Below are 13332 nucleotides of genomic sequence, written 5' to 3' on the forward strand. Positions count from 1 at the left end.
TAATAATTGGAAAAAGGATATGTGTCAATATGTCCTACGGCTTCCTTTATTGGTTTGCATCGTGAGACCTTCTTACACGGCCTTGAGGTGCCCTAGGAGCATCCCCCTTCGAATGGTTTGTGCATTAGGTCAATATTAGGGGCAAACTTCAGAAATGGTTTCTGGATAGGATCGATTTAGTATTTGCCCCAATCGATTTTTCCCTTCGGTTGGCTCATTGGGACGGAATTCTAGGGTCTAAAATGACAGGTCACACTTATAAGAAATTGTTAAGCAAGTTAATGATCTCTTGATGAAATCAATGGTGACTAATTGTTATAGGAATAAGAGTTATTTTAGTGTAATGAATGGTTGAGAAGTGTCTCAATTCAAGGAAGGGGTGACTGACCACCCTTGAGTGGTTTTTGTCCTAAATCATTGAAGCATCATTACAAAATGGAATAATGTTGGGTTTATTATTATTTTTTCTAAAATGGTTGGATTAAAATGAATTTTTACATAAGTGTTTAAAATAAGTAATTTTTTTTGTATCAGCAAAAATGATTAGTGCTTTAATGAACCTTCTTAATGCTGAAATATTAACCGAATTAAATTACACAACTTGGAAAGAATCGATTAAAACTATGTTCGTGGTTAACGATCTTACTTCGTCTTGATTGAGGAATGCCCTCCAATTTCAATCCTTAATGCAACATGAAATGTTCGTGATGCATACAAAGGTGGACAAAGGCCAATCTTGATGCTTGAGTTCACATTTTGGTGAGCATACTTGATGTCTTGGCCAAAAGATTTGAGAGCATGGCCACTGCACTTCAGATAATGCAATAAATGCAGGAGTTGTTTGAGCGAGTGTCCTCACAATTCAAGTAGGATGGGGTTGATATAGACGAAACCAGTAATGTCAGCTCCCTATTTGAACTCCACTTCGTATTGAATGTCAAGAGACAAATAGAAGAGACAAAAGTTTCTAACTTTTACAAAGTTTATTAAAGAGGTTTGACCTCGGAAGAAAAACTTAGAGTTCATAATAAGAATGTTCAAGTTGATCCCACCGCTCTCTAGGATAGGAAGAGATCCAATGACAATAAATCTGATTTACTTATCCTAGAGTCATGCTTAGTAGAGAATAATGATTCTGACTGAATAGTTGATTCAGGGGCTACTAATCACGTATGTTCTTCCTGTCATAGATTTAATTCCTGGAGACAATTGGAAGTTGGGCAGATGACTCTTCGAGTTGGTACTGGTGAGGTCATTTCAACTGTTGCCGTAGGCAGACTTATGTTACTTTTGGACAAGAAACGATATACGTTATTAGATCACGTATATATAGTTCCTAATATGAAGAGGAATTTAATCTCTATTTCTTGTTTGATTGAGCAAAATTATTCTCTTTTCTTCCCCAGAAGTAAAGTGTTCATTTTTGAAAACGAAATGGAGATCAGATTTGCTTCAAAAGAAAGTAACTTATATGTACTAAGATCGTTAGTTACAAAGGTTGTCATAAATACAGAAATGTTTAGAACGACAATAACTGCTAAGAGACCAAGGATTTCTCCTAAAGAAAATGTCCACCTTTGGCATCTAAAGTTAGGTCACATCAATCTCAATAGGATTGAGAGATTGGTGAAAAATCAACTTCTAAATAGTTTTGAAGAAAATTATTTACCTATATGTGAGTCATACCTTGAAGGCAAGATGACAAAATGAGCTTTTACTGGAAAAAGTTATAGAGCCAAAGAAGCCTTGGAACTTATACATTCAGACCTCTGTGATCTGATGAATGTAAAAGCAAGAGGAAGGTATGAATATTTTGTTAGTTCAAAGAAACACACAGCGAAAGAAAACAGGATCATTAAGCATTCTAATTCCTTGATTTTGGCTACAAATTAAACATGTTCATTAACTAAGAAGAAAGTTTCATTACATACCTTTGAAGATCATTTTCTTCAATGAGATTCAGCTGCAATCTTCTCCAATTCTTATTGTGGGCCACCATTAGAGCTTCTCTACTATTCTCTAGGAGCCTTTGATTGAGCTGTAGGACTCCAAACAAGCTTGAATTTTAGGGAAATTGGAGGATAGGTTTATTGGTTTTTTTAGCTAAAGACCTTCTTCAACCTAGAGAGATTCTCAGAAAATTCTCAATCTTTTGTATGGGATTTTCCACTCAAACCAACTGTGTTTTATTGCATGAAATTTATGCAACTGATCACATTAAGTGATTCCGGCTCCACTTTCAATTTTGAGCTAGATTGAGAGTGAAAAATGACTAAGTTGGGTGCTTTCAAAAGTGGCAAAATCCTACTTTTGAAAAAAACCAATTTTCCAAATTTCTTTTATTTTAATTTTGAATTTCAAAATTAAAATACTTTTCAATTTTAATTCTTTTAATTAAAATTGAAATTTTATTAATTTTACAAAATTAGTTCAACAATTAATTTTTCTAATATAATTAATAATTAATAATTGATTAAACAATTCAATTAATCTTATTAATTTATATAAATTCTTAAAATATTTAACACAAATTCCACCACTATGAATCTCTATTCATTTAATATCTAAATCATATTTAAATATTTAATTGATTCTCTGATTTCGTTTAATTCCAAAATAAAAGTGTAATTATATCACATATAATTACTAATTCCATTAATTCGAATTTGAACATTTCAAATTAACTTATCAAGCTATTCTAAGGCTTATTCTATTTGTGAACTAGTAGAGGGGCCTAATGGACCTATCGATCATGGGGATTCGAGATTAATTGGCTAAACTCTTTACATTGAATTAACCCCCATTCGTAAACTACCGGGTTAGATCACTAAAGCCCAGTAGTTGCACTCCCCTCACTGTAGATATATTGTGTCCATTCAATATAACTATAATTAGTAAGTTAACCCTTCACAGGTTGTTCGTATTAACGACTGGGTCAATAGTTGTTATTGTTTTACCCCTGAAATTACCTCTTGTTCCTTAAGTTCCACTGATCCTCTAATGAACAATTAGTTTGTGATCCGATCATCAAACCAAGTCCCTCTCGGGTCAATGAGAGGGTGGGGTCCTTTGTTCAAGACCCGTAGTAAGTACTTAAGGGAACAACCTCTCTACTACTTCTAAAAGAGGGTAGGAGTGAGTTCCATCTTGCACCCTATGTCCCCAGCTATCTACCCGATCTTACCCTTGAAATGGGAGGCTTATTGAGTCGGTGTTCTTGAGTCAACCCACACCTATGCAAATCTAAGGATAATCTCGAATAAACAGGAGTTCATAATTAACTCAGTATTAAGGTTAAGTTACCTAGGTCATCGTTATAAAATAGTCAGTCTTGAACAGTAAACATTGTTTTTAAGTAAGAGTGACTTTATTTCTTGGTCTGATCTTATGCAAACTTTTTGCATAGGACGCCCCCACTCCTCATGTTACCACATGAACGAATCAGGATCTTATTCAAACTCATATTATGATACCAATTGTTAGTTTAAGAAAACGTGTAGTGGATGAATAACAGATCATTAAGCATTTTAATTAATCAATTTTAGCTAAAAAATAAACATGTTCATCAAATAAAAATAAGCGGTTTCAAACATACATTTGAAGATCTACTTCAAACTCAAAATTCAGTTGTAATTCTCCCTTCTTATGGTCGTGAACCACCACTGGAGCTTTCCTACTATCCTCTAGGAGCCTTAAAATGAGTTGTGGGACTCAAAATAAGCTAGAATTTATGGAATTAAGGAGAAAAGTTCATGGTTTTTACACGGTTGAAGACCTCCTCTTCAACCTAAGAATTTCAGCAAATTCAATAGTTTTGCATGTCCAATTTCACTCAAAACTGAGTGTTCATATTCAGGAGCTTTATGCAATCTCAAAGCCTGAAGAAGACCCAACTCCTCCTTGAATTTGAGTTGTCAATTAGGAGAGGATGGGTGACTAAGAAGCTTGGTCTTCAAAGTGGGAAAATCCCATATTTGGGATTTTTCCATTTTTCAAATTCTCTCTCTCTTTTTACATTTTGAAACTACTTTTCAAAAATAAAATTGATTTTCAATTTTAATTCTTTAATTAAAACTGATTTTTTTTATTAGTTTTACAAAAATTAATTTAATAGTTAATTTTTCTAATAAAATTAATAATTTTTTTTTTTTTAGAATAAGTGATGTTATTATACAACAACAAGGAGGATCCCACTGTTCGGGATCAAGACATCAAAGCAACCAAGTACAAGTAAAGACAAAGCCGCAAAACCAAAACAAAGGTAGTAGGATAAGACCAGAACAAAACCAACACGTAGACGCAAACTCGCAAACCACCAGGAAGAAAGGTAGAGAAAAGAACCTAGAACCCCACAAATTAGGGGCTACAACAAAATATAGAACAACGTGAAGTTCAAAAGCAAACAACATCCGTAACACACTAGATAAGACCAAAAAGGTCAACCCGCTAGGAAGTCGCACGAGCACGAACCGTAGAGACCATAAGGTGAAACAGAGCAGACACTGACCTCGGTCGACCTCCATGTAGCCGCCGATTACGCTCCTGCCAGATGTAGTATATGGACGCACACTAGAAAGCACGGAACAAATTATTACGTACCCCCTTACCCGACCCCACTTGACACAACCAACTCAACTCTACATCCCAACCAGCCACTTGATGCGTTGAACCCAACTGACGCAACCCACTAGACCACACCTCTTTCCCAAACCTACACTCAAAAAATAAATGATCCCGCAATTCCACACCTCCCCCACACAGAAGGCACCTCCCCTCTGACAACACACCCTAACTCCTCAACCAATCCCACGTACCCAACCTTACCCTTACTGCTAACCACACACAGAAGGAGTGACGCGAAATACCATCCCCCGCCCACAAAATATCAGCCCAAAACACCCTAGGACGACGAGGACGTATACTCTCCCAAGCATTAGCGATAGAAAATCGACCACTAACATCTAGCACACAAACCCAATAATCCTTTCCCCTCACCCTAGGCCCCACTGCATGGATAAGACCCCAGATCTCAAGTAGCTCTCAAGACACTGTAGGCCACCTCCAACCTCCCTCACCATCCAAGAACTCCGAAAACAGCACTTCCAAACTACTCCTTGCATCATGAACCACCGTAGACCCGTATGAATCCAAAATCGCGCCCCTCAGCAGGCAAGGATCCCACCAAACAAAACAAGACCGTCCATCGCCAATCATCAAATGAACTAGATGCTTGAATCTATCTCTACTTCGCAAGATAGCCCTCAAGCACCAAGATCTCCTAATCTTATTCCAAACAGCTCACAACGACCACCCATGCAAAACATACTCCTCCACCCACGCCACCCATAGTGACCCTGATTTAATTAAGATAAGCCAGAGCAGCTTCATAATAGCAGCCTGGTTCCAAGATGTCACATGCTTCACACCCAACCCCCCCAGCCAACGGCAAACACATCTCATCCCACGCCACCCGTGCACCACCCTGACTCATCACACTACCCTTCCATAAATAACTATGTAACAAACGATCAACCTCATGAGTCACAGGCAACATGAAAATGCTACACCAAAAAACCTAAAAAGACTGTAAAACAGACCTAACAAGCTACAACCTCCCAGCAAAAGAGAAGGACCTTGTTGCCCAGCTTCTAATACGAGCTGTAATCCTCTGTATCAAAGGCACACAATCCACAGCCCTCAACCGACCCGCCAATAAAGGTAACCCCAGATACCTAACAGGCAACGAACCAAGAGAGACACCCATAAACGCAGCTAGTTCCTCCGCCTCCCCGACTCCACACTCACAACAAACATGGAACTCTTCCCAACATTTGCAACTAACCCAGACAGCTCTGCAAACTCTGTCAATACCTGCCTCACAAACTCCAAAGAATCTCTCTAAGCTGCACAGAAAATCATCAAATTGTCTGCAAAAACCAAAGGAGTTGGGCCCAAGCGCTCACACCGATCATGGAACCTAAACCACACAAGAGGTTTATTCAACAACCTAGACAAGACCTCCATCACCATCACAAACAAAAAAGGAGTCAACGGATCCCCCATGCCTCAACCTCTTCTTACTAGGAAAAAACCCTTCAAGGGAACCATTAATCATCACAGAGAACTTAGGCAAAGTAACAAAAGCACTCACCCAACTAACAAATTGAAGGGGCGTTCTTATAGCCAGCAACACCCCAAACAGAAAATCCCAATTCATCGAATTGTCAGCCTTCTGAAGGTCTACCTTTAACACACAACGCGGTTTTCCTCTGCCCTTCTTATAGCTCCCCATGAGCTCCTGACACAATAAAATGCTATCGAAAATCGACCTACCTGGAACAAATGCAGACTGATTACCACTGATGAAATCAGGCAACCACAACCGTAATCTCTCAGCTAAGATTCTTGAGATACACTTATACACAACATTGCAACATGAAATAGGATGAAATTCCTCCATACGTTCAGCTCCCCGCCTCTTAGGATGAGAGTAATAGCAGTAGAATTAACTCCACCAGGCAGGTAACTTGACTCAAAAAAATTCAGCACAGCGTCACAAAAATAGTCCCCAACCACACCCCAAGTAGCTTTGTAAAAATCCACCAAAAACCCATTGGGCCCAGGGGCCTTCTTAGACTTCATCGAGAATAAGGCCTTCTGAATCTCCTCCTGACTCACTGATCGACCAAGTTCCTCCACCCCCTCCTCGAGCCAACTAAACTACACAATATCTCCAATTCAGGCAGTAAGATCCCTATACTCACATGTTGAGCACCTAAGAAACCCCGAAAGAATTCTACTGCCAGCCTGCCACCCTGTCATGCACCGTCTGGCGAGTCCCCCCAGCATCCACGGCCATAAATAAACCACTGCAGCTATGGCGAGAACGAACACAACGATGAAAAAAAGCTGTGATCATATCACCTAACTCCATCCACCTGACCCTGGCCTTCTGCCGGAGTGACACCTCTTCCAATCTTGCCACTAACCAAAACATCTCAGTGGCCGAGCCGCCTCTGCACACACCGACTTTGAATCAGGATTCCTTTCTGCTCCAACCTGAGCAACCTTCATATCCTGCTTAGCCGGCCACACCTCATCAGCTAGCATAGAGATACGCCTACCAAATGATGCATGAAAAACCCGTTTCACTGCCTTTAAATTTCACACAAAACTAACCATAGGAGATACATCCTCAAACCTTCTCCACACTGACCTGATAGCATCAAGAAAACCCTCTACCTCCGCTCAATGAGAAAAATAACGAAATGTAAGAGGCGGCCTACTTCTCGTCTCCCTTGTAGAAACCAGAAAAGGGCTATGATAAGAAATCCCCCACTGACCAACCCGAACCTCCGAATATGGAAAAGCTACCTTCCATGCCTCATTAGACAAGCATCGATCCAAGCGTCGCAAGATACCATTCCCCTGAAGTTTACTAGTCCAGGTAAACCAGTTACCTGTCACACCCAACTCAACCAAATCCGCCTCCAATAACACCTCATCAAATTCCTCCATCTCCCTCAATCTAGGGCAACCCCCAAAATCCTCTGAGCTACTACGAATAGCATTAAAATCCCCTAAAACAACTCCAGGAAGCTGCCACGAGGCACACACATCAATCAACTAAGACCACAAGTTCCTCCTCTCGCTCACATGATTAGAGTCATGCACAACACCAATATGTACCCTAGTACTGGATATAATATCCATTAAGGTTCCAGAAATGAATTGATCCCCATTGACATCAATGGAAAAATCATAGACACTCTTCCGCCACATCACCCAAATCCTCCCAACTCCCTGCACACTATAGCTACACACACAACTCTAGGCATCACCAAACCTACCCATCACCATACCAAAATTCTCACGACGAACCCTCGTCTCAAACAAACAACAGAAAGTAACAGAGAAAGAAGCCAGAAAGTCTGCCAACCCTACACTTGATTGGGTCATTCAACCCCCTAACATTCCAAGAACACCAAATCATGAATCCTGCAAGAGATCACACCTACCACTTCCCACTGGGCCTTTGCCTGAACTCCTAAACATCCCGTTCATAACAAGCAACGGATCAGGATCTGCCTGCACTAGTGCCAATGCCAAAGAGTCTCCCCCCTTATCACATAAAACATTAAACTGATTACGATCATCAACATGCTTTACAAACCCCATAATTCCAGGGGACCCATAAACTACTCTACTCTTCAAGGGCGCCGTGCCCGGTGACCTACTACCACCCCTATGCCCTACACCTCCTCTATCATGCCTACGTCGACTAACCACAGTAAACTCTTCAACCCTTTCCGCGCCCTTAATCTCATCCACTAGGTTAGCTCCCCTCGCACCCATACCCAATTCCTGCTCCTTCCTCACACTCTCAACTCCCTCATTCTTCTCCAAACACCCCTCATTGACTGCCACAATACACAACTCCTGGCCCTTCTCCACACCTTGCCGCTCACACACCGCCCCAGTCTGCCCAAACGAACCACAGCAAGAATACCTACGAGGTTTCCACTCATACACTACTGGAATAATAAACTCCTGTCCCCACATTCTAACAGTGACTGAAGGGGGCATTAACGAATCACCATCCACCTGAACACAAACCCTTACATACGATACCGTTGCCGCTCTCTTGTTGCAACATCAAAAGAGATAGGTTTACCCACGACACTAGCTAACACTGCTAAACCTCTATCCATCCACAACTCCAGGGGAACCCGCTCCAGTTTAATCCAGATAGGAACAGAGTCAAAAACAAAGGTTTCAGGAACAATACCTAGAGACCACTATCGTAATAAGATGGGCTTGCCACCCAAGTGCCACGGACCATTCTCCAGCACCCAATCTCGTGACTCTACCTTCTGAAAATTAAAGATAATCAAACCGTTATCCATCAAGGTAATAATTGACATCTCTATACGTCCCCAAATTCTCTGAATAAGACGACAAATAACAGAATACGGGAGTTTGGCATCCACAAACTGACCAACCAGAGATTTCTCCCACACACAGACACCCTCCTCAATAATCTCCTCACAAGGTTGATAACTTGTAGAAATACAAGTTATTTATGCTGCCTTGTCTAGATATTGCGGCCAAAAGAGAGTAAATATGCATCGATTGTATGGAAATTAGCTCAGAAATACAATAATTATAAATTATCGCAATTTCACCCACTAACACCCTCAAAATGGTAGAAGAGGATATTTTTACTCTGTTTTGCAGGGAACCAAGTCACCGCTTGCGATCAAGGCTCAACGAGAAACTGAACAACGCATTTTCATCACATTGCACCCGTCAATCAACAATGACAAGACGATTAATACAATGATGACGCAATGTGACAGTCGATCCAGAGCTGAACTTCAACCGCATGCGGTGATAAAAACAACACTGCATGCGAGCACACAATCGAAAGATACATCTAAGCAACGCAAACACGGAGGATTGTGACACGTGTACAACTAACTGTTGTGCATATTTGACGGTCTGACTGCATAACAAAAGGAATATTTATTCCTCCATTCTCGGCATTTTCATAACAATAAGTGGGGTCAACAAGGAAAGAGTCAAAGTTTTTCACCTATAAATACCCCCATAGAATTCATAGAAGATATACTTGATACGAGGGTTAATTGATATAGACTATTGAGAGAGTGGTTAAGCTGAGTGCTGATTGAAAGAAATCCGGGAAGAGAAGAGACAAGGTCAAGAGGTGAGTCTTAGTGTTATTCTGCCAAATCCCCGCCATGTAGCTCTATACTTAGATCCCTACTACCGGTTGAACAAGCCTGAGAGGGAAGCTCATCCTTCCATTCACTCCATCCACACCGACAAGCAATTCTCCATTCAGATCGGTGCCAAGACGTTGGCACTTATTTGTATTTCTTTCTAACTCTATTCATCAATTGTATTTCATATTCTTTTCATTCACAAATCATGTATCAGACGCTAAATAGTATTATTGAATGTCTTGATCATTTCCATTTCCACTTTTTTGTCTATTTCCGTTCCTCAATTAATCGTTTTCTTCATGAAGTTTTCGTAATCCTTTGGTAATTAATATGGATTAAACGAGTAACTTAGTCTATGCTAAAGAGATAAATGCGTTTAGCTAAGGCATGCTAGACGACATCTTTACCTGTGAGAGCAGAAGTGAAGATGCCATTCTGATCTATCGAGAGAAGGTTAGAAGAATGCATTAACTAAAGCGAGTAGTACTTCCAGAGATGGAAGCAACCTTGCGTTCATTACGTTTGTCCCTGTTTCACCACAGAGATATGAGAACGTGGCCGATCACTGAGAGGTCCGCCAAGGGAAGAGCGGAAGCATACTTATAGCTTTAACGCAATTAAGAACTTGCGATGTTTATATTAGTTATCTTTTCTCTTTCTGCTTTGCACATGAGACTTGCCACCACATTACACGATCTTTGTATAATTTTCACAGTTAGCCTTGACCTCGGTATCTTGTATCATCTTAGCTTAGGTTTACTTTATCGCAATTTATTTTATTATCGCATTTTATTGCTTCCCTTTACTCTATCGCCTGTTTAAATACTTGTACACAAACTTTTTTATAAATTGAAAAACCCCTGGTCGCATGTATCACAAATGTAATGCAATAACCTCAAACAGTCCCTGTGTTCGACCTCGGATCACACCGAGAAATTTGCGGTGGAATTATACTTAGTTCCAATGCAAGAAAACTTGTGACAACGCACAACACACTACAAAAACATCCATTAATAACGCATATTTAGAAGTAGTATCGCATAAATCATCATTCATCCATGCGTTGTATGACATAAGATTAGATGGCATTGTTGCGTCATTACAAATTTATGGCAATTGTATATCTATGTCTTTATGTCACAACAGGTTTATGGCGCCGTTGCTGGGGATTAGTTAATGGTTTATTGTTTGAGTATGTTTGTGGTATTTTGTAGGAAAGATATCGTTGTATTGGTTGTTCAACGCGGAGAGCAGCCTGACAGTTTATGAGTACACGTGCTGAACCAGAATTCGAAGCTGACCCTGAGATCGAGCATACCTTTCACGCACGGGCACGTTAGAATCGGATAAGGCAAAAGAAAGCAGCGAGTATACCAGATCCTTACCTTCCTTAGAGCGACCGTCAAACAACCCAAAATCCTTCACCTCCGAAGACCGAGCACCCAATCCCCAATTGATCTCCGGTCTAAGCTGACGAAGTGGTTGACGAACAACTCATCCTCCATTCTTCTCCTTCAGTCTTTGAGGCGATCACTTACGCACCATCATCACCAAAAAACCCATACCTATATAAGATGTCTGCCACTAAACAGAACCCAGCCTCACCAGTCAACAAGCCGCAAACAAAACCCGCGAGCACCTCTACCAGTCAACAGAACTGCGAGCACCTCTACCAACAAGCCGCGAACGAAACCTTTGGCGGCTGCAGCTTTGAATCCACCCGAACAGGAACCTCAGTCGACGCCAAATAGACCAGACACGAACAAACGCAAATAGGCTAGACGCGAAACAACACCGTCCGTAGGGAACCCTAGGAAGCGGACCTATTTTCGGCAACCCTAGGCGGTGGAAACCCTATGCGGCGAAAACCCAAAGAGAACTCTATTAATTTAATAAAATTAATAATTAATAATTAATTAAACAATTCAATTAACTCTATTAATTTAATATCAAATATTAAATTAATTTATCACCAATTCCACTACCATGAATCTCCATTAATTAAATTAATATTTAAATCATATTTAAATATTAATTTATTCTCCAATTTTGTTTAATTCCATAATTAAAAGTGTAAATATATCACATATAATTACTAATTCCCTTAAATCAAATTTGAACGATTCAAATTAACTTATCACGTTATTCTAAGGCTAATTCCATTTGTAAGCTTGAGGGGGAACCTAATGGACCTACAGATCATGGGCTCCAACAATCCGAGATTAATTGGCTAAACTCTTTACACTGAATTAACCCCCATTCATTAACTACTGGGTCATTCCATTAAAGCCCAGTAGTTGCACTCCCCTAACTATAGATATATTGTCTCCACTCGATATAACCATGATTAGTAAGTTAACCCTTCACAGGTTGTTGTAATAATGTAGGGTCAAATGACTGTTTTACCCTCGAGATTACCTCTTGTTTCTAAAGTTCCACTTATCCTCTAATGAATAATTTGTTTGTAATTTAATCAACAAACAAAATCCCTCTTGGGTCAATAAGGGGGTGGGGCCCTTTGTTCAAGACTCGGAATCAGCACTTAAGGGAATAATCTCTCTACTATCCCTGAAAGCGGGTAGGAGTGAATTCCTTCTTACGTCTTATGTTCCCAGCTAACTACGTAGTCTTACCCCTGCAATGGAAGCTTATTGAGTCAGCTCTGTTGGGTCAACCATTACTTATGCAAATCTAAGGATAATCCCGAATAAATAGGAATTCATAGTTAGCTCAGGATTAAGGTCAAATTACTTAGGTCATCATTATGAAATAGTTAGTCTTAAACAGTAAACAACGTTATAAAGTAAGAGTGACTTATTTCTTGGTCCAATCTTATGCAAACTCATTGCACAGGATGCCCCTACTCCTTATGTCACCACATGAACGGATCAGGATCACTTCTTTTGTAGCACTTTACGACTCCTTGTAACAATTACAGAGTGGGTGACATCCGATAGTGTTACCAGAATAAGGCACCCAACCTTATCTTATACTATAGATCATTTTGACTATTTACTCGAACCTAATCCACTCTTACGTCTCTACATGTAGTTCAGGTACTCATGTAATAGTCATGGATTTTTTTAGTTTATTGGATATATGAATTAGCAATTCATATATTCAATAACAACTTTATTGAATTTTAGAATAAATTTATGGTTTTACAAACCACGAGTTTTAGGACATAAAACCCAACAAGCTCCCACTTGGACTAAAACTCCAGTGGTAACATACATATGAGTATATAATGTTGAGTGTTTGAGTTTTACAAAGAAATACAATAAACTAGGCCATCACATATCCATGGTTTGCATATAGGTATCACATACTCGTGGGTTTTTCTCCCACTTGCCCTAGATTATAAAACCCGTAGTCCTAGTCTTACTAGGTGATCCTTAAACACTTTAGCCGAGAAGATTGTTGTAAACATATTATAATACAGTGGACTTCTATTCAAACAACATAGGGAATGCATCTTATTTCCACAACTTCTTGTTTCTCAATATCGTCACCTAGACTTGATGATGTGAGTTTCCAATAAACTCGAATTATTGACTAGGGTGTCATACATTCCTCCCACTACATC

General features: G+C 39.8%; 1 protein-coding gene across 1 annotated transcript; it reads right to left on the minus strand.

The window, feature by feature from the left end:
• Window positions 1-5359: 5359 nt before the first annotated feature.
• LOC150035990 (uncharacterized) lies at window positions 5360-7782 on the minus strand. The gene is made up of 8 exons (XM_090313536.1): window positions 7690-7782; window positions 7348-7599; window positions 6990-7155; window positions 6776-6875; window positions 6463-6715; window positions 6072-6415; window positions 5613-5903; window positions 5360-5561 (listed from the first exon to the last, which is right to left on the minus strand). The coding sequence occupies exons 1-8, from the start codon at window positions 7780-7782 to the stop codon at window positions 5360-5362; spliced, it is 1701 nt and encodes a 566-aa protein (XP_090169662.1).
• Window positions 7783-13332: the final 5550 nt, after the last annotated feature.

Source organism: Benincasa hispida, chromosome 5 (assembly GCF_027475165.1).
Source record: "Benincasa hispida cultivar pf3 chromosome 5, pf3_genome.v1.1, whole genome shotgun sequence".
In the NCBI taxonomy this organism is placed as follows: Eukaryota; Viridiplantae; Streptophyta; class Magnoliopsida; order Cucurbitales; family Cucurbitaceae; genus Benincasa; species Benincasa hispida.

What these genes read in the sequence shown, in the direction of transcription:
- LOC150035990 (XM_090313536.1), bottom strand. Translation starts at nt 7,782, where the DNA reads ATGTGGCGGAAGAGTGTCTATGATTTTTCCATTGATGTCAATGGGGAT. An exon ending in ATTCTTTCGGGGTTTCTTAG is followed by an intron (nt 6,716 to 6,775) that starts GTGCTCAACATG and finishes TGTGTAGTTTAG; the next exon opens with TTGGCTCGAGGAGGGGGTGG. An exon ending in TTTTTTCCTAGTAAGAAGAG is followed by an intron (nt 5,904 to 6,071) that starts GTTGAGGCATGG and finishes TTTTCTGTGCAG; the next exon opens with CTTAGAGAGATTCTTTGGAG.